Source organism: Cetorhinus maximus, chromosome 18 (assembly GCF_964194155.1).
Source record: "Cetorhinus maximus chromosome 18, sCetMax3.hap1.1, whole genome shotgun sequence".
Classification (NCBI taxonomy): domain Eukaryota; kingdom Metazoa; phylum Chordata; class Chondrichthyes; order Lamniformes; family Cetorhinidae; genus Cetorhinus; species Cetorhinus maximus.
Window position 1 is genome coordinate 93219182 of NC_135896.1, and position 22621 is coordinate 93241802.

General features: G+C 43.3%; 1 protein-coding gene across 10 annotated transcripts in view; it reads left to right on the forward strand.

The window, feature by feature from the left end:
* LOC144693363 (alpha-(1,6)-fucosyltransferase) overlaps nucleotides 1-22621 on the forward strand; it is a 726743-nt gene that overhangs the window by 514577 nt on the left and 189545 nt on the right. For all 10 annotated transcript variants that reach the window (XM_078563197.1, XM_078563195.1, XM_078563204.1 and 7 more), the window contains one exon: nucleotides 8161-8590. In XM_078563197.1, the coding sequence (XP_078419323.1) occupies nucleotides 8388-8590 (203 nt within the window). In that variant the 5' untranslated portion in view covers nucleotides 8161-8387. The remainder of the gene's footprint in view (nucleotides 1-8160; nucleotides 8591-22621) is intronic.

Here is a 22621-nt window from a genome sequence, read left to right on the forward strand (position 1 = left end):
CTCCTCGGGGGGTCCCTCATTCAATGGCACTCGGTGTCTGATCAAGGGACCCAACCTTGGGAAAGTGGGGGGGTCCTATTGAGAGCCAGCCCTCCTGGTCCTTGCTGCCAAACCGCTCCCCCCTGCCCTGTGACCCCCCTCACCTCGTGACTCCCCTCCCTCCATCACTCTCATGTGGCCTGGGATTCTGTGACGCTACTAGGCTTCGGGTGGTTGGCGTACTGGCAGCAGTCGCTGCCTGATCAACGGCTGCCCAGTAAAGTGCCCGCGTGTCACTGAATTTGGCAGGCCTTCCCGAAAAGAGGTGCTGCTGGGCTCTTGCCGGCTCTTCAGCTGGTGGCAGAGACTCCGGTCGCCTCCATTAAATACCACCTCACCTAACTCTGCAGGAACTCTTCAATCTGATCGGGTGAAGAGACAGGCTATTGTGCATCCTGCTCACACAGATCGACATCCTCTGCAGAGGGTGCTGTGCTGTTTCAGACTCTCAATGAGTCCGGGCGATAGCTCACAAATTGTCTGCTAGCTGCTTTGAATGGCGAGGGGTGTTCATTCATCACTGGCTGCGAAACCCAGGCCAATATTGTTATCTACCACAGGTATTTGTTCAATCGAAGAGCATCTGAACTCTGAGAATAGGCAGATTAGATCAGCACGTAATGAAATACCTATTGTAATCGCTTAACAATACGAAACATTAGCTTAAATACTTGATTTTGAATTTTGTTATTGATTAGATCTCATTAAGTAGTTAAGCATTTTCACTAATTTTAGAATAAGATGGATACACCAGCTTTCTTTTGGATGCTTTCTGTGTGACAATGATTCGCTAGAATGATCAAGGTCATGTGAAAGAATGAACTGTTGCCTTTCATTCCATCCCAAAGCTATATTGTTTGCAGAATGAATGCTAATTAAAGAAATAAAGAAATGGCAGTTCATTCAGACATCAATAACATGATTTGCATGAGTTCTTGAACCTAGTTATTGAACTTGTTCCTATTGAACCAAGAATCCCCAAGATTACTCGTAATAATGCTGTTAACGGTCAGCTTTGCAGAGAATCAAAATCGGTGCCTGCAGGTTATTGACTTATCCCGATGAAATTTGTATGAAAACTGTAAATGAAGTACTTCCTCAAGTCATTCAAGCTGGAAAGGGGCAACGATTGCAAAAGTGGACGTTTGCTGAGAAGGGGTAGCTTTTAATATTCGTATAACTTCGTCCCAGCATTTGCGAGGACATTTCTTTGATGTAAGCACCCCCCCCTGCCTCCATGGTAGGCAAGCAAGTCAGAATATTGTGAACCTACTTGCCTGAACTTGTAAAGGAAAAGTGTAGTGATGCTGAATTAAAATAATACTGAATAGATTTACCCTTGTAAATGTGCCTGGAGAATTCAGTGAACGTCAATACTTTTCTATTCCATCAGAGCTGCCAGATATCCTGCAACTCTTGTGAAGGACATTGCGAATCAAACCTGAAGGGGTGAAAGTGTGAAGATGTTTTAACATGTTGTCCCTCTTTTTTAATTCCTTCATGGGATGTGGACATCACTGGCAAGATCAGCACGTGTTGCCCATCCCTAATTGCTCTTGAACTGAGTGTCTTGCGAGGCCATTTCAGAGGGTAGTTAAGAGTCTGTGGGTCTGGAGCCACATGTAGGCCAGACTGGGTAAGGATGGCAGATTTCCTTCCCTGAAGGGCAATAGTGAACCAGATGAGTTTTTACAACAGTCGGTGATAGTTTCATGGTCACCATTACTGAGACTAGCTTTCAGCTGCCGTAGTGGGGATTTGAGCCCCTGTCCCCTGGGCCACTGGATTATTAGTCCAGAGACATTACCACTATGCCACCGTCTCCCCCTTAACGTACTCAGTCGATTAAGGCCAGGAGTGTTGGAGATCCACAGAGAAGGAAAGTTGCAGGTTTGTGCTGCATTACTTGATGTCAGCCAGGGTGGTCTCACCTGTGCCCCTAGAGAGAGAATATTCATAGAATTTCCATTTCTTATCTATCTATTGACCAGGGGATCTTGTGGCACAGTGGGTAGCGTCCCTACCTTTGGGCCTAAAGCTCTGGGTTCAAGTCCCACTTCAGAACTTGATGGCCATGGAAGGTGTGCTTCCTGACCAAACAGGTTGAGTATCAACCTGGTAATCATTCCAACATGCCTGATGGCAGGCGGTAAGAGTGGGAGAGTTTCCTTCTCAGCCATACCGCAGAAGGCAACAGCAAACCACTGCAGTACTTTGCCAAGCATAATCATGGACCAATCCCATGGAAGTCATATGGTCACCAACACCCTTTTAGGTCACAGTAGCTCAAGGATCCATTGACCAGGACATTGGCATTGTTGTTGTTATAGGATGAATCGAAGTCTCTGAGCTTCTTTGCAGTGCTGTGAAAAGTAGGTTATGTAGGGCGGGGTTCCTTTGGTAGTGTGAGCGCCAGACCTGGCTAAGGGTTGTGTAAGTGGCCTAGAATCCTGGTCCCATTGCACAGAGTTGAACTTCCTGGTAGACAGGCTAGGACTTTTGTTTGGGAGTCAAAGGCAGTGAAGTATTTCTTGCCTGTCCATACAAATCTGTCAAGACCCCATTTGCTAACTCAGGACTCTGGCAGCAACTCGGAAAGTTGGAAGATTCCTGGAAGTAAGTTCGTTCCTGATGTGCTTGCGCTCCTGAGGCTGTTCCATTCTTACCAGGTCAGTGGAAATGTGGACCCGAAATTCAGGATGACTTAGTTTATTTTGTATGGCATAGAGATATTGGGAACTGTTCTAATTCCTCTTAGTTTGTACCCAATTTCTGACTACGCAAAGGGATGAAACTCTTAAGTATGTATGGTGATATCCAGAGTAAGAAAAATGCATTTGGTTTTGGAATCACAGAGCATCTACATTGAGAGCAGAACAGAAGCTTTGATCTTGGGGAGTGCAGTGAGGAGCTTCATCATTTACACAGCATCATCGCCATAGTGATACATTATATTCTGCTCTATCAGTCTTTTCTCAATGAAGGTCTGAACTCAATTGACTGGCCAACAGGAGATCAATGCCTGGAGCAAGAGGCTGTGAATGTTGGACATTCTTGCATTGCCCCTCATTGGAAGGGAGTGCAGAGAAACTGAGGCCTTTGGTGCACACAGCAGACGTGAAGTTGCAATTTTGGATTCTTTCACACAATGAGCTTGTCATAGAAAGCTATTCTTTCCAAGTATGATAAAAAGGAAGTTTTGCTCTGTTTTATTGAAGGCGTCTCTGCGTCTGTAGAAAGCTCAAGGGTGGGAGAGTTGTTGCTGTAGCAGTGGAACGTCCCTGTGATGTATCCAGGATTATTTGCCTAACATTGACCAAGCCAGGGGAGTTGAGTTCAGTTTGTTGACAAAATCTTGGATGTTATTTTGAACTTAGTGTTGATCAGAAGTCGAGTATATCAGATGAGCAGAGAATGTGGTCCTGTATTGGTGTGATTGTGGTTATTTTGTATCTGTCAGGGACATATTTCCTAGGCTTTTCAGTATGATGGAAGGGTGTGGGAGTAGGGCTTTGTAGAAATTGGCTGATTTATCGGTTCAGAGCTTTCTCAGGCTGGAGGTATTGTAATTACATTTCCTGTGATTGCATTGCCTGTGCTACACCTAGGAGAGTTGGCAATGTGGTGGGGTGTTGCCTGAAAGAACACTTGGGACTCAGACATACAGTTGTCACCCATGTCCATGAATTCCTTGTTGATCTTGTGGGAGCATGAGGCTAGTTTAACTTCTTCATTGTGAATTACTGTCACTGTTCTTGTCCGAACTCAATACATATGGACATACAAATCGGGAACAGGAGTAGGCCATTCAGCCCCTCGAGCCTGCTCTGCCCTTGATAAGATCATGGCTGGTCTGACTGTGGCCTCAATTCTACTTTCCTGCCTGCCCCTATACCTTTTGACTCCCTTGTCAGTCAAGAATCTATCTAACTCAGCCTTAGAAATATTCAATGACCCAGCCTCCACTGTTCTCTGGGGAAGGGAATTCCTCAGACCATTGACCCTCTGAGAGAAAAAAATCTCCTCATCTCCATCTTAAATGGGAGTTCTCTATTTTGAAACTGCGTCCCCTAGTTCTAGTCTCTCCCACAAGAGGAAATATCCTCCCAGTATCTACCCTGTCAGGTTCCCTCAGGACCTTGTATGTTTCAATAAGATCACCTCTCATTCTTCTAAACTCCGACAGATGCAGGCCTAACCTGCCCAGCCTTTCCTCGTAAGATAACCCCTTCATCCCAGGAATCAGCTGAGTGAACCTTCTCTACACTGCTTCTAATGCAATGATATCTTTAATTAAATAAGGAGATTTATAGGTGATGTGACAGATGTTTAAAGGTGAACTGGCATGCAGTAGTCAATGATGCATATAGGCCTCAAATGAGTTGGACCAGGTTTGATGGATTCAGGAGAAACTTTTCATGGGTTTGAGTAGAAAGTCGCTTGTCTTTTTTGGGTGCATGGTTTCTTTCATATTGGTCAAGTTTAGATACATGGCTCTAGGATGGTTCTGCCTGAGTGCTCTGGATACCCAGAAGTCCTCCCACATCAGTATGCTTTACATTTGATGCCTTTTATAATGAGAGTGAAACTGCCCTTTACCTTATCTCAACACTGTGGGGCTATGCAGAAACACCTTTGTATTTATATAGCAAAAACAAAAATACCTGGAAAAACTCAGCAGGTCTGACAGCATCTGCGGAGAGGAATACAGTTGACATTTCGAGCCCGTATGACTCTTCAACAGAACTAAGGAAATAGAGAAATGAGGTGAAATATAAGCTGGCTGAGGGGGGGTGGGACCGGTAGAGCTGGATAGGGGTGCAGTGATAGATGGAGGCAAAGAAGAGATTGCCAAAGATGTCATAGTCAAAAGGACAAAGGGGTGTTGACGGTGGTGATATTATCTAAGTCATGTGCTAATGGGGACGTTAAGGGTAGCAAGCAGGACAAGCTAGTGACAGGTAGCCCTAGTGGGGGTGGGGTGGGGGGAAGGGATTGAAATGGGCTAAAAGGTGGAGATAAAACAATAGATCGAAATAAATTTAAAAAGGGGGTGGGGATGGAGGAGAGAGTCCATGATCTGTTTCAGATCATGAACTCTCTCCTCCATCCCCACCCCCTTTCCAATCCCTCTTTTTCCAATAATTTATAATTTAAAAAAATATATATTTTTCTTTTCCTACCTATTTTTAAATTTATTTCGATATCCGAGCTATTCACACAACTTTCCAGGTTTTAGCCCTTTTTCCCCAGCTTGCACGGTACCTCCAAGAGCTCCCGTCTCCTTTTCTGCCAAACAGAAAAAACTGGCCTCTTCCTCGTGGAGAACAGTTCATTGAAGTGTGCCTTGCTGATGATAATAATCCCTGTGAAACCTTTGAGGGGTCAGCGGGGGAGGGGATGGGGATTGAACGTTGTGGGGGCTTGTGGTTGTGTAAGATGTACCTTTGTTGTGTTGACTATTTAAAGTGAAATTTGCATTTTTATTGAAAGTATCATTTGCCTGTTCATTCATGTTTAATTTACGTTGGGTCTGATTTCATGTTAAAGTAAAAGTTACAAAAGGTGAAATCTTGTTGCTGACGCCTTCATTTGGGGAGGTCATCAGTAAATTTGGTTTTTTTCTGGTTTATGTTTTTTCCACGGAGATTGTAACAGTGTTCATGTGAATCTTGTACAGTGATGGGGAAGGTGAGAGTCTTCTCACTGTGGGGTGGCGGGGGGCTCTGTTGTTATGCGACTTAGTGGGAAAGGCTAGATATTCTTGCTCTCCAGCAAGCGTAGGTCGCTCGGGGACACTGAAATGTGGTGGCTTTTAGAGCCTCACTGGATACGTTACCCCATGTTCTTGATCGTGAAGTGTATTTACCTCCTCGAGGAGGTCAAATGTGCACTCGAACTCCGACTGGGACTACTGGTTTTTCTATGTCAGTGTTTCAGTATCAGTACTTCCAAGAGGTCCTTTGAACTGCGTTGGTATTTGCAGGAGGTCCCCGGGCATTGCCAGTGTTGGGTGAAGGTTCCCAGGAGTTTGTCTGCACTTGTCCGAATCCACAGCGGAGAGGTTTGAAAACCTCAACTTTACTGGGCACCACTTAATGCTTCTTTGGCACAAGCTACAGACCTGAAGATGGAGGATAGCGCAATGATTTAAACATCATTAGAAAGTGCAGAAACGTGAAAATCAAATGAGAAGGAATTCTTTGAAACGCAACAAACTTTACCTGCAGATCACACCAGACAAATCAGATAGGGCCATTTTGTTTTCGAACTCGGACACAAGTTACTGACTGCTGTACTGTTACACATTTGCTGCTTAAATCCATAGTTTTTTATATAGTTCAGAGGTTCTTTTAGAAGTTGCTTTGTTTGTGGAAGGTTTTGCATACGTTTTAATGGCCCAAACACAATTCAATTTTATATCCTACAAACGCTCAGTTAGTTTAGAGCTTTAACATGTTTGTCGATTAATGATGTTTAAATTGCACAAGTCCAGAAATTATTGATGTCTTACCTCGTAAATCAGGATACTCTGATTTTATTAGTGTTTTCTTTCCAACATTGCTTTCGACATCAGGTATTTGCATGTTTAATAATTGTATGCACTGGGCCAATGTTGGGGTGTTTTTGCCTCTTCTTTGTATTCTGTATTGTTATTATCATGTTGGAATCTGGACCACCGAGATTAACTATTGCCTTTTTTGTCAGCAAAGAATGTTACTGTATTGGACACAGCTAAGCCGTTTAGAATTGACTTTGTCACTTACTGTTGAATGGAATTCTGTAAAGTTGCAATTTAACTGTAGACTTAACAAAATACTGGAAACCAATGGACACCCATCCTTCCACAGTATTGTCTAAATATTAATGCTTTGTTGAAATACTCTCTTGGCATTTGAAGATACCCCATTATATTCAGAAATTGTGTTGTACCCACTCCTTAAGTCTAGATTCTTCTCAGGGCTTTTTGTGATATAGGTTTGCATTTTTATTTTGTTAAGTGTGCTGTTTTTCTTTACTCCCTACACGTACCCACATCAATTCGTCATTGTCCATGAATATTTTGACATTTAAGCCATGCTCCCGACACATTCAGAGGAGGTAGATGCAAGTTGTTGTTCCATTTTGCAAATCAAGAGCTAAACAGAATGGGGTTCAGTTTGGCAATCCTTTTGTCACAATAATGCTAATTTTCAAAGCTTCTAAGACATATCTACTTCGTGGATTTGAAACTCATCGGAAATATTTTGGTGAAGCATTAGTCACCCTTGATGTTGCATTGGATAACCCCCCCTTCAAACGTATGTGAGCTTTGGCCTTGTAAATCACACAAAGGCCAAGCAGATTATTCACTATTTCCCTGAAGACTAAAAAGCCCAAAGGTTAACGTGTTTCCAATCCCCAATCCCACATAATTCTAATTTTTGAGCACATTTGTTTCTCGTTTTAAGTGGCAAACATTTACACTCTGCACACACCACTGTCGATAGAAGCTTGTCATTTTAATAAGATCATGGACTGATTTTCATTGGGTTTGGGGGAAGGCCCTTCTAGGCACTCGACGCGTGCAAGACCTGCTGGGTATCCCGCTGTGATACAGGGTGAAAATGAGCTGCGAGTCTGAGAACCATCATACATGGCTTTATGATTAACCAGCAGGGTTGATCATGATTTTAGATCAATCTTCAAGTATAATTTACTCCTTTGAAGGACACAAAAGACCAGAATATATTTTCCAATTCAGTATAATTTATTTTTTTTCACCATTTGTGAGGGCCTTTGAATAATTCTCAGCGCTTTGAGTTAAAATGCAGCGCATTCTATCTCATTGCAGCAGCCTTCAAAGCCTCTGCCAATGTAATGCCTTCCTAGCCGAAGTCTGACTACGGTTCAGTGTTATTTGCTATGTTTATCTGCGAGGATTTTTAATATACTGTACGGATTAACCAGATGAACTGAAGAGACTTGCCCTTCTGGAGCTCATAGGACAGGCTGAGAAATCTGGCACTCCCCCATACAACGCTTTCTAGGCTTTCAGTGTAATTGCTTTCACATGTGGACCATTATTTGTAAGTCATATAATTAATCCAATTATGTGCTCTTTTTCTTCTCTTTCTGCAGTGTGTCGAAATGAGAGGCTTTTAATAAGTGAATTTTCTGGTTGTCAAATCAAGGGGAAGGTTCATTTGAAAAAAAGAGTGCTGCAAGAAATTTTAGGAGCTGCGTGGATTCCTGGCACAATGCTCTGAGGGAGAGAAAGACAGCGACTCATTCATCTCCACACAGATCCCCAAAGCATGTCAAGTTTTTGACCTGTGAGCAGCGACTGTGGACTTGACCAGCTGAAGATGCGGCCATGGACTGGCTCCTGGCGGTGGATAATGTTGATCCTTCTTGCCTGGGGGACTTTGTTATTCTATATAGGCGGGCATTTAGTCAGAGACAGCGACCAGCCGGATCGCTCCAGCAGAGAACTGTCCAAGATACTCGCAAAACTCGAGCGTTTGAAACAGCAAAATGAAGATCTGCGGAGGATGGCAGAGTCACTGAGGTAGGTAGGAGGCGGGAGGAGTAGGGGAAGGGTCACAGTGCGCCAGGGGCTCCAGTTAGTGGCGTTGCCGACAACAATGGCAGACTGGAATTGTGTTAACTTATTTTATAGATGTATTCATAATGAAACTTGTTGGTGAGGTCGGGGACTTTGTTGAAATACCCATTTGACATCAGGAAATAATTTATATCTCTTAAAACAGAACGTGGAATGGATAGAATAAATATATTTTTAGGGTACGCCTTATTGAGGTGCTGCTAATCTAAGGATAACCACCAGATTTTGTGGTCGGTCTAAACTATTCTACAGAGTGATTACAATAATGTACTCTATTAATTAAGGAGGGAAGGAGAAACCAAGTGCACTTGTTAGTTTAGCATAACTTATATGGAAGTTACTAGAAACTATTGTCAGGGACAGTGAGACTGAGCACTGGATGACAAGTATGCGGTTGGTCAGAGAATCAGCATGGATTCATAAACAGTAAAGTCATTGACTTTCTTTTTGAGGGGATGAGAGTGTCTATGAATATTGGCGACATGGGTTTTTGAGAAGGTTCCGCAAAAGAAACGATCTGAAATGAAACCACACACAATTCAGGATAACCGTGTGGCATGGGTTAGTCTTGGGTTTGAAGGTAGGAAACCGAGTTTGGACAAAGAGAACACTCTCTCCTCAGATGTGATGACTGGTGTTCGCTAGAGATCTGCCTGAGAGCTTCAGCTTTTCAGCATGTTTATTAATAACTTGGATGAAGGAATAAAGCGTTGTATAAATTTGTAGATGACACTACAAGTTACAGTGAGTTGTGGCTAGACAGAGGAAGTTATGGTGGAACACTGATGGATTAAGTGTGTGTGTGGGCAAAACCGTGGCATATGGAGTTCAGTGTGGGAAAGTTTGAAGTCATCTTCTTTGGATCCACAGAAGGCAAATTGGAATATTATCTAACTGACGATTGATTAGGAATTGTGGGCAAGTGAAAGGAATTAGGTGCCCATCTACACAAATCACTAAAAGCTAGTGGACTGATGCAAAAAGTAATTTAAAAGGCTAATGTAACGTGGTCTTTATTCAAGTGGTTTAGAATACAAAGGGCGGGATTTTCCGGCCCTTCCTGCTGGATCTTCCGGTCCCGCCAAAGTAGGCGGAGATTCGAATGGCTCAGCGCATCTGCCATGGGGTGGAACCGGGGCCCGAAAATCCCAGCCAAAGAGGGGGAATTTATGCTTCAGGTGTACAGAACTTGGTCAAACCTCACTTTGGAGTGTGGTGCTTAGCTTTGAACAGTTCACCTGGAGAAAAATGTGGGCTTTGGAGTGAGTACAGCACAGGTTCCCCAAAGTGAAAGGGTTAAGTTGTGAGAACATGTTGCGTGTTCCATTGAGTTTACAGGGTTGAGGGGGCGATCTGATCGAAGTGTTTAAAATTATAAATTGTTTTGGTACATTAGATACAAAGGATCTCTTTATTGAAGGAATCCAGGATTTGGGGCCATAATAAAATTAGAGCTCACCCTGCTAGGAATGAAGTCAGGAAGCATTTTTACACATGAAGAGTGGTGGAAATCTGCAACTCTGTGGCCTTAAAAGGTTTATCTGAGGGGTCAGTTGAAGGCTGAGATTGATATATTTTTGTTATGTGAGTGGATCAAAGGCTATGAAGCAAAGGTGAACAAATGTAGCTGAGGGTACAGATCAACCGTGCTCCAATAGGATACCGGAAAAGGCTCAAGGGACCAAATGCCTTACTCCTGTTCCAATGATGCATAAAAAGCCTGACCCAGAACATAATGACGCTGATTGTGAATTGTTCACTTGTAATGTAAGCATGGAATCATGTATTAATGCACAAAATGACTTTCAGTAGCATTCTTATACCTCTGTATACATCATTAATTCCCTGGGAAACAGATAAAGGTCTGTTAACCAACCAGGGGTATCAGTTGATTTGGACAGAAAGCAATTGGTTTGCTCTAATAACCAGGAACAAATGACAGCTATAGGTGCCAAGCCTGCAAAATATCATCAGTGCAGAGCAAATGCAAACGAGATAACTGATGTTTCTTGCACACTGATTCAACAGGACCATTATTTCACTTCATCAATATTGCAATTTATGCACCAAGTGCTTTTCCATCAGTTCTAAGGGATCTCTGGGTCTTGAAGTGTGATTTGTAGCTAATAAAGCTGCTACTATTTAATTGAATTGTGTGTGGTCAGTATTGTTTATGGGGTCAACAGAGAAATGTTAAGCCCAATGCAAATTCCTAAACGCTATTGATTTACACAGTCTTCAAATAAATGAGAAATCCCTCCTTCTGTAATACATGGACGACGTGGACTCTTCTCACCTATCCAACTGAGTGCTGAAAGCCGTGATATCTAACTTAAAACATTACACCTCGTACAATTTATGCTTGTTTTTATTTCAATGAAGGCTGCCTTTGTTCCTTCTGAAAATGAGTTTGTAACATTTCTCTAGCACTGTTTGTTCAGCAAGTGAGCCCTCTTTAATGCTGTTCTATTAACCTGACAGTCATCAAAAACTGTTATTAAAACTGCAACTGGAAGAACTAAATGCAGGTGAGAAATGTACCCTTTGGTGCTAATCATGAAGGATTAGAGTGGGAGGGGTGGGCAAACCTAATTGGAAAGCGCATAAGGCACAAATCAGTAGTTTGATGGAGTGCAGTCCACTTTTCTGTTTGAGTACAGCTGCAATAATACAAAATGTTCGACACCATTCAGGACACAGCTGTGTTAAACTTCCTACCTAACAGCACCCATGGGAGCCTCTTCACTGCATGGACTGCAGTGGTTCAAGAAGGAAGTTCTCCACCACCTCCTCTAGAGCTATTAAGGACGGACAATAAATGCTGGCCTTGTCAGTGATGCCTCTTGCCCAAGAATTAAAAAGAGGCTCCTTTGTCATCTCACAAACGCTCGGAAAATAGTTTGTCCCAATCTGTCGTAAAGTGCGGTTTTCCCACTCCGGGATATAAGGAAACAGAACTGATTTGTTTGATTCTCATAGTGTAAGTGGATTTGTATCATTAGACTTCGATGGGTGAGAGGAAAGAAAATGGGAGCTGACAGCTTTTTCCTCATCCTCACTGCTCCCAGCACTTTCCCTCTCCAATCTCGGGCTGTTCCAGTAGCTGTTGTGCTGGAGCTGACATAACAAGAAGGCATTTTGTTTCTAAAGGAAATAATGAGGAGTTAATTGCCAGTTCTAAAGCCAGTGTATCCTGCCTCCTGCACGGTTTATACAGACCCTCCCACAACATTGCTCCTGGGTAGCCTGAGCACTAATGCAATGTTTAACCAATAAATGAACTAGTTCTTAGCCTGACTGATCCTGTAATGCCACTGGCATAATTAAGCAAATGCAGGCAAACTTGTACAGCTTTGCAAACTTGCGAAGGCACTTGGAACTTTACAGGTCAGATGCACTGTCTTCATTTTAATATTGTTCTGCGTCTGTAACAAAACCTGAACACTGAAGTAGGATAGGTGTGTGCTCAATGCAAGCCTTATACTTTCTTCAATAGTGGTGGGTAATTGGGGATACACCTTCCTGTGTAAAACAAAATTGTACTTCAGTGGACTTTTACTGTCAGATAGATCCTTGTACCATTTTTAATTGAAGCACTTATTTCAAAGGATAAGCTTTTTCTAGATCATAGGGGATTTCTTTTAGTGAAAATAAGCACTTTGATCCAATTTCCATTAAAAACGTATAAAATCAGCCCTGGCTACTTTTTACTGCCACTCAAAATAAAGATTAAACAATTGAAAGAACACAGCTCACATTTGATTAGTTATGAATTGGTGTAATAACTGGCTGGCGAACACTTGTCCACATGTTCAAGGTGCACTTTTGATCTTTGACATATTGTATTCATGTCAATTGTTTCTCTGTACCTTGTTAAGGCCTCATTAGATTTTCTGCAAACTTTGACTGGTGTTTGCTCATCCCACACTAATTAGCTTTGAATTAGCCTCTGCTTCACTCAGCCTGTCCTTCAGGAGCACTCTCCAGTGCCAGGAGCCAAGTGGTCACATTGTTGCACAGTGAGTTTGTCAGGTGTGGTTTGTCAGGTGTGTTGAAAGCCTCAGGCATTCATGCTTTATCAGCCCCCATTGTGTCGGCCAGTTCCTCAAAGGATTTCTTTGTTAGGCGTTCACGAAATGCCATATGTGATTCAATTCTCCCAGTGGATTTTAGGCCCTTTTTTGATTTTGAAAAAGGAGATTACTGGATGACACAATGAGTTCGATGCTGGCCCTTTTACCTGTGGATCAGGTCTCCATCTTGTCAAGACAAATGGGATGAAAGTTTCTACTCTCAGCTGACAGCAGGAGTCCTATAAAGGGTACTTCTTATCAGTCTCAACTAGTGAATGAGACTCTCAAAATCAAGCAAAATTTGCCAACCTTGGAGGTCAGAAGGATATGGCTGGCATAAGAAGTGAAAAATGATCGATATGTTATGAAGCATATTGTTGAGGTAGGATACAGGAACAGCCTGCACTATCCCTGATCTAGTCAGATTCCCTGTTGACACTTATGTCCCCAATGGAAGCATAGTTCATTCTTCATCAATAACCCCCACATAAATGAATAGAAATATTCATCAGAAATGAACATATTGGGGAATAGCTAGACATTTGCAGAACTCCAAACTTAAGAGCTGTCCCACTGTGAAAGAAACTTGAATGTAACATCTAACAGAAAATGATGAACAATGATGAACAAATTTATACTTATCTCAGATACTGATATCCTGGTCTTGTGATATGTTAAAATGTTCAAATAAAATTTCAGTGGCCGTTCTGTCTGGTTGCTTTTGCCCAGAAGAATTAGAACTCCTCTCTTAAGACACTGCATGGCACTAGTCAAGTGAAGCTAATTACAATGTAATTGAGAATAAAATCAAGTTGTTAGTTGAGTAGTTGCAATTTTGGATTTGCTGCAATTTAACGAATGCACTATGCTGAAGCGCTGCGCTTGCATTTTGGTATCAGTCAATAATTTACATCCATCTCACAATTGTAATTAAACCACTTGGTCATTTGGACACCATAAACGACACTCTTCCGCTTAAGCAGGACATTCTATGGGTAGCCTTGAAGGGAGGACACAGTTGAAATGAAATACATAAAATAAAGGTAGCCAAGCCAAGGGCAAGGAAAGTATTCCCAAGAGTTCAACAAAACAGGAATAAGCCTCACGAGACAACCTGTAAAGCTGCTCCCCTAGTACCAACTTACTCCTCCTCTCCTCCTCTACCTCAGAGTACCTAGCTGCAAACTGCAGCATCCAGTCACTCTGACGAGTTCATATAAAATGAATGCTGGGCAGGCAGCTTTGAAAGTATTCCAATGGCAGTATTTCAGGCTGTAAGTGGGAGCAGATGAAAAAGGCATGTGTTGGCACCTTGTTCTGAAACTGAAGAAGGAAACTGTGGCCAAAATGATAAACTAAACCCAATTTATTGCCTCCAAGTGATCAGTTGATGTGCAACCAGTGTATTTTATATTAACTTTGTTGAAGGTGTTGATTGAGGAATACATGTTAACCCAAAAAACAAGAATGACAAAGGCGGTTCAAAAGTAATGCATTGGCTGTAAAGTGCTTTGGAACATTTGTGGGGGTGGAGGATGTGAAAGATGCTATAAAAATCTTTTGCTTTACCTCAGTGCTCCCTTAGGCTTTGTGTGTACCACATCCTTGATCTTGAGTAAATGTTGTTTGTTTATAGCGATCTATTACGTGCTGTTACATACGCTGGGGTCAGCGAGGTAGTTGGGGGAAAGACCGTGAAGAAGATTGCCCCCATCTTGATTTTGGAAGAGGACATGTGTCCCTTCCCCACTTACCAATGCACTCAATGTCAATAATTTGCATTGTAGCCTTTCAAAAGGAACTTAACACCCTGAACACATGGAGCCAACCTTCAAATGTGTGTACCCCATTCTATTTAGATGGCGCCTTGTCCTGTAACTAGAGGAGCAGTGTTGACATTTTGAGAGCACCTGAGAAACCCAAATACCCAATGTGCAATTCCTTCTGGGTGTGAGTGTATGTACATGAATTTTGCAGTTGAATTTTTTCAGAAGGCTTTTTTTTTAGGTGAAGCCTGACCTGAGTTCCAGGTCACGTTACTTTTTGCGATTTGTGCCCTGCTGCAGAATGGGCAAGGATGGCCAAGTATTTAATAAGCCTTAATGAGCCTTGAGCGACATTTTCCAAGCCTGTGACCTCTACTGCATGAAAGGACAAGGCCAGCAGATGGGGGGGAACACCACCACCTGCCAGCTCCCCCCCACAAGCCACACAACACCCTGACTTGGAACTACATCGCTGTCCCTTCACTGTCGCTGGACCAAAATGCTGGAACTCCCTTCCCAACAGCACTGTGGGTGTACCTGATGATAAAAGCCTGATGATGACCATGAAACCATTGCCAATTGCCACATAAAAAAAAAAACCCATCTGGTTCACTAATGTCCTTTAGGGAAGGAAATTTGCCGTCCTTACCTGGTCTGGCCTACATGTGACTCCAGACCCACAGCAATGAGGTTGATTCTTAAATGCCCTCTGAACAAGGACAATTAGGGATGGGCAATAAATGCTGGTCTAGCCAGCAATGCCCACATCCCATGAATGAATGAAAAAAAAAAACCTGGTGTTGAGCAGTCTAACCAGCGTTCCTCACTGGGATCTATTGTGGATGCGGAAGTAGACGCAAACTTTGTGTAAAGTCAGGAGGAGCACACAGGCTGCTGCTGTCGGTGGTTGACTGCCTTGGGAATCGACTCTCTCGTCACACCACCCTCCCCTTCCTCCCAGGCCCCACCTGCCCTCCAGCCCACATGGGAAGCACTAGTTTCCTTTTGTGCTACAGCCGGCAGTGAAACGCGGCAGCACTCGGAGCCCCCACGGGGGCCTTCAAATGAGGCCCGAGCCCGACAAAACCATTCTGTGCGTGGGGCTGACGTTGGGTCAAATTCGCACCCGTTTTGGGTCAGAGTCACAAACTGCCTCCTCTCTTTGGAAAAATGAACAACATTGGGTCGGTTTCAGGAGCAGCTGTGAGTTGATCTTGTTTTAAAGCAGCAAGCCGAAGCATAAAAGATTAGTTACTATTTTCATCTTATTGCTTCCTGCTCTTAGCTCACCAGTTAATTATTAAAAATGATTGCCTGCCCTTCATTAAGTCAAACTTCTCACTTCTTTGACTTCGAAGGCACTGGGTTCACCATGACCTCTTTTTCTGCAAAGATTGAGTAATTAGGTCTGCCTAATAACATCCTTCTTGTTTAAGCAATAGAATTAGTGTCACAGTAATGGGTTTACCATTGGAATGATATGAATCTGATTCTATATTTTATCTGTGACTGGACAGGGGAAAGAATTGCCATCAACTAATAAGTACTGAGCACAGAGCGAGCTAACGAGGGATGTGAGATATTTGAAAGTTCTTATAACAAGTTAGGTAATTAAGTACCTAAAAGTTAGTTCCACTTTTTAAAACAAATACTCTAATTTGGTGAAATAAATTCAATATTGTTTCATACTTAAGACTTTCATTCCACAACTTTGGGATCCGGGCACAAAGATCATTAAAATGGCATGGGCAGGTACAGAGAAAAAATCAGAATACTTTACAATGATTGCCTTGATACCTTGGGTATGAGAGTACAAGGGGTTAAACATTGTGGTTTAGCTAAACAAAGCCTCTTTAGACTAGACCTTGAGTCACTGTGAGCATTTCTGGGCACCACACCTTAGGAAGGTGATGTTAACCTTAGAGGGAGTGCAGCGTAGATTTACCAGAATGATACCTGGACTCGAGGGTTAGACTATGAGGCAGGATTACCACAAATGGCTGCCACAACACTCCAGGCCTCCATACTTGCCTATCACACTCCACAGCAGAGTACTGTGCACCTATCTGGCAAAGGTCATCACCCACACATCTTGTTGACACTCAATTGAATGCGACGATGCATATCATAGCTTGAGCTCTCTGCTCAGTATCCCCCTCCCCCGCCCCCGGCTTCCTGTCCTCGCGAACATCACTCCCCCACGCAGCTGCTGACTGATGAAAACCCACAAGCTCGTCGAAACCATCGTGCTGCACCTCACTTAGCACTCCATGGTGACCTGTTCAACCCGCCTTCCTCCTCAGCACCCCATGTGGGTGCTGTAACCTTCCTGGCTGAGATCTGCCAGCGGACATCCTTTGGATCAAGGAATGGGAAACACAGGAAGCCACGAACAAGTTAGTTGTGACAAACCTCATCTGTCGAATGGCAGACTTTGAATTACCGCAGTGACAGTGGGCCTTGCTAAATAGGTTCAGGGTAGGACAGGGCCACTGCACAGCCAGCCTCCACCACTGGGGCCTCAGTACAAACCCCAAGACACAAACAATACTGCACATTGATGAGGAGTGTCCCCTCTACAGACTAACCACCTTAGACACAGCAAATGAGGAAGCTATCGCTCGGCTTCGGAGATTTGCATTTGCCAAGTAAGCAATAATAAACCACAAATTAGGGTTGTAATAGCCTGGAATTTATATTAAGGGGTGATTCAATCAAAGCTTTCAAGATATTAATAGCAACTGAAAGGGTAGATAGAGAGAAACTATTTCTACTGCCTGGTGAGACTAGGATGAGGGATATAGCCAAAATAATAGAGCCAGGTCTTGCAGCAGTGATGTTAGGAAACATTTCTGCACACACAGATTGGCAGAAGTTTGGAACTCCCCTCTGTAGATGGCAATTGATGCTGGATTAGTTCTTAATTTGAAATCTGAGATTGATAGATTTCTGTTCACCAAAGGTATTAAGGGATACAGGGCATAGGTCGGTATGTGGAGTTTGGTGGCAAATCAGCATGATCTCGTTGAATGGTGGAACAGGCTGGAGGGGCTGAATGGCTGATTCATTCCTATGGCCTGAATCTTGTACTCGTTGGGCGCGTGCAATCGGCGGGTCCGGAAGCGGATGCGAAATGCACTTCCGACCACGATCGGCCCCCCAAACGCAATTTCACGCTAGCCGGCCAACTAATGGGTAGCCAGCATTTAAATGCACACTGAGAAAGGTTCAGCGCTGCCAAGGAGTGGCAGGAAGAGGGCGGGCACCGAGGAAAGTGAGGGTGAGGGTGAGGGTGGCCCCTCCTAGCGAGCTCCCTGAAGGCAGACGGCTGCTGCGGAGCTGCCTCAGGGGGCTGCAGACCTGGGCAGATTAAAGGAGAAGAAATAAATGCAGCAAACTGTGTGTCTGTGCTGCAACTTCAAGCTCCTGACAGCAGAACTCAAAAAAAAACCTCAGTCATCAGAGATTCCTTTTGTTATGTTTCACCCCGGACATTTCATCCCGCCTTGGATTGAGGTTGTAGCAAAAACGTGAAGCCCACCCCAGGCTGGTTGGCCCCGTCCGCCAATCATAAAAGCAGATGGGCCACGTAAAATCACGTTAAATTGGCTCCTCAATGGGCTTAATTGCCCACTTAATTGTCGACGGGCGTGCTTCCGACTGCCATGCCTGCCCACCAAGCGAAATATCGCGCAAGCGTGCGAAGATGTTGGAACAAGTGCCCGTCTTCTGCGTGAATTCTTGCTCTGTGGAATCCAGCACACGCCCACTCAAACAAGGTAAAATTCTGGCCTAGTTTTTCTATGTTTAATGATACAGTAATATGGGAAGCTATAATACACATCCTTACTATCACATTTTGTTTCTCCTCAAAGTTTTATCTGGCTTCGGATTCAATTGTGCGGTATAAAAGCCCAGATAACACAGTTTACTTCTGACAATTCAAAGCTTTTTGGTGCTGGAAGAAATCTGAGTTATCCAATGATTTGAAGGGAGTATTACAGATAAGTTAAAGGAAAGTTTAGTGCTTCAAAATGTTGAATTATCAGATAATTTGGGTTAAGTCACTCCCCACTAAGAGTAGCCTTTACATGCACAGCACGACCATTGTGAGGAGCTATAGAAAAGGCTTTAAAAAGCAAGGTAAACGCATGGCAATAACAGTGGAGCAACCACAACAGGTTCCTCATAGTTCCCCCCCAATGTCTTGTAGCAATTATTGGCTCAGGGAAAATAGAGCCAATTTTCTCTATTTGAGAAAATAGAGAACCGAGTTAATTGGTTACCTTCATTGGCATTGTTGTCATTGGTAACCGACTTCTGCCCTGCTCTGACCTCCTTAAATGCACCCACAGGCTCTCAAAGAGCTTTTGCTGTAAAAATTCACCTTCAGGCCGTATGACCCAGTGCCAGGATTTTCCGAAATAGCAAAATGATCTGTGGCAGCTCTCTCTTTGTTTCCAAGTTTTAGACTGTCTCATGAGCTACAGGATATTTGTAATATTTCAGTTAAATCTGGGCTTTTTATGCATACGGTATATATTGTACTGTTGTACCTCTGATACTTGTGTGTATGACTCTTTTCCTTGCGTAGTGAAATCCACAGTTCATCACTTTTGTGCAAGATGAATTGATAGGCAACAGAGTCAAAATTATTTTTAGTTCTGTCAGGTCAGAGTTAATGTGATTTTAAAGAGAAAGCTTGGGTGTAATTTTAATCATAGGTTTTAAGTTATGCATTTCAGTTTCGTTTGTGTTAATCTCTTGGGATGATCCAGACATGTGTCTATGTATGTTTGCGCACACCTTCCGGGAGCGGAGACGGCCGGACCTCCAAGGGACCACTCTACTCGGGCAGCAGATAAATAGAGGGTGAGGCTCGGGGCCTTCACTCACCCTCCGGGAGCAGAGACAGCCAGACCTGCGAGGGACCCCTCTACTCGGGCAGCAGATAAATAGAGGGTGAGGCTCGGGGCCTTCACTCACCCTCCGGGAGCAGAGACAGCCAGACCTGCGAGGGACCCCTCTACTCGGGCAGCAGATAAATAGAGGGTGAGGCTCGGGGCCTTCACTCACTCTCCGGGAGCAGAGACAGCCAGACCTGCGAGGGACCACTCTACTCGGGCAGCGGGCAGAGTTTGAAAAAAACCCAGGAATGACATCACAGGAAAACTTTAAGCTGCATTTAGGGAGTGTGCTTAAAACTAGAAAAATGTATCCTATGTAAAGAAGTAGCTACTTGGATTTCAGTAAGGAACACAGCAGTAGGGAAGTAAAGTTAAATCAAGTCAAAGTGAAATAAAGTAATAAAGTAAACCAAAGTAAGATAAAGTTAGTACAAGTGTAGTAAAGTTAAGTTACTAGTAATTTATTCTACTCATCCTCCTTACTCTAAGCATAATAAATAGTTTTTAAAGTTACAGATAGCAGGTGAGCTTGGCCAAGTGGAGCGTATACCCTGCAGTACGCCTGGTGTTGTGGGCGCACCACGTGTCCCAGTCAAACACATCTGGAGGAAGTGTCACCAGCTGCACAAGCTTGACCTCCAGGTTTCAGAACTTGAGCGGCAGCTGGAGTCACTGTTGTGCATCCACGTGGCAGAGGACTATGTGGATAGCACGTTTAGGGAGGTGGCCACATCACAGGTCAGAAGCGTACAGCCAGAGAGGGAATGGGTGACCGCCAGGCAGACTGAGAAAACCAGGCAGGTAGTGCCTGAGTCTATCCTGCTGGCTAATCGGTTTTCCATTTTGGATGCTGATGAGGGCGATGGTTCCTCAGGGGAGTGCAGCCAGAGCCAAGCCTGTGGCACCACGGGCAGCTCAGCTGTACGGGGAGGAAGAAGAAGAATGGAAGGGCAGTAGTGATAAGGGATTCCATAGTCGGGGGATCAGACAGACGTTTCTGCAGCAGTAAACGTGACTCCAGGATGGTGTGTTCCCTTCCTCGTTCCAGGGTCAAGGATGTCACAGAGCGGCTGCAGGACATCCTTTGGGGAGAGGGGGTCAGCCAGAAGTCGTGGTCCACATTGATACCAATGACATAGGTCGGAAGAGGGATGAGGTCCTGAAAGTAGATTTCAGGGAGTTAGGAAGGAAGTTAAAAAGCAGGACCTCAAGAGCAGTAATCTCAGGATTACTCCCAGTGCCATGTGTTTGTAAACATAGGAATAAGACAATTGATCGATTAAATACGTGGCTGGAGAACTGGTGTAGGAGGGAGGGCATCACATTTCTGAGGCACTGGGACCAGTCCTGGGGCAGGTGGGACCTGTACAAGCTGGACGGGTTACACCTTAATAGAATTGGGACTGATATAATCGCAGGGACATTTGCTCGTGCTGTTGGGGTGGGTTTAAACTAGCTTGTCAGGGGAGTGGGAACCGGAGGGGTGGCCCAAATTGGAAGAAAGTAAAGTTGGTAACAGGAAGTAGTAGTGAGCCTAGAAGGCAGGAGAAACAAAGCAGAGCATTGAGTATGCTTCGAATGCGAAATGATGTCAAAAAGACAAAGTTAAGGGCACTCTACCTGAACGTGCGCAACATTCGCAATAAGGTAGATGATCTAAAGGCACAAATAGAGGTAAGTGGGTATGATATAATTGCCTTTACGGAAACATAGCTGCATGGTGACCAAGTCTGGGAACTGAATATTCAAGGGTATTCGACTTCAGGAAGGACAGACAAGAAGGGAAAGGAGGTGGAGTTGCGCTGATAATAAGGGATGGGATTGGTGCATCAGTAAGGGAGGATCTCAGATTGGAAGAACAATGTGTGGAATCTGCTTGGGTGGAGCTAAGAAACAACAGGCATTGGAGTTGTTTATAGGCCACCAAATAGTAATGGTAATGTGGGGCATGGTATTAATCAAGAGATGAGAGAAGCATGTAGCATGGGCAATACAGTAATCATGGGCGACTTCAACCTGTCATGAAGAGATATTAATGTCTATAATGTTATTGGAATTTATTTATAAATTGGAATTGTAGTAGAGTGTGTGCCTATGTGAGTCCCTATGTGTGCGTCTGTGTGTGGCTTAATTGGATTAAAGCCACCTAGTTTGGGTGCTTTGATGTATAGTAGTTTTGAGATGTTAATTAGATAAACGTAAGGAGGAGAAGATAAAGTGTAAATTTGCATTTGTTGAATAAACCATTCAAAAGAATGGGTAAAATCTTGCACCCAGCTGAGACGCGGCAAGCAATGTTACTAATTGCTAATTATTGAACAATATTACTAATAAAATTAGTGGAATGAAAGGATTATTGTTAGGAGAGGTAAAATTTTAAAATCTAGTAATACAATGGAAAATTAACATTCACAGGGGAAGCTAAGAATAAACAGAAAGGAGTTTGTGTGTGTAAATCAGAGGCATTTAAGATCTAATCAGCCTGTGAGCCTACAACTGTGTCAGCAAAGGAACCAAATTACAAGGAACCTCATTTTGAATTCATAAGGTCAAATGTGCTTTGCCTGGTGTCTGTTTAAAGTCTATGGGTTGCTGTTGCCCTGGTGAAGATTTTCCTGGGAATGATTAATTTGGGAATTTGTTTAAAAGTTATTATGGTAGTAATTTGTAGATATGTGTATGTATTTAATTTGTCGTTAAATTAATAATTGTTGAATTTAGTTTATATAAAAAAATACCTTTTGAGGCTTGGTGGTCTTATTCCTGTATTCAAAGCTGCATCTCAAACATACCAATTGAAAAAATAGGTTATGACGGTTATTTAAGTTTCCCTCTGGGATTTAAACAACTCAGCCTTTACCAACTGCTGTGTCATAACAAGTGGATAAACCAATTGAGCACTGATGTTGTGGAAGATGAGTTACTGGAGTATGTTAGGGATGGTTTTCTAAAGAAGTATGTTGAGGAGCTGACTAGAGGACAGGCTATTTTAGATCTAGTATTATGTAGTGAAAAAGGGTGAATTAATAATCTTGTTGTAAAAGAACCTTTAGGGATGAGTAACCACAATATGATAGAATTTTACATTATGTTTGAAAGTGAGGTAGTTCACTCTGAAGCAAGGGTGTTAAAGTTGAATGAAGGAAATTATAAAGGCATGAGGGACAAATTGGCTGAGGTGGATTGGGAAAATACATTAAAAGGTGTGACTGTACATAGGCAATGGAT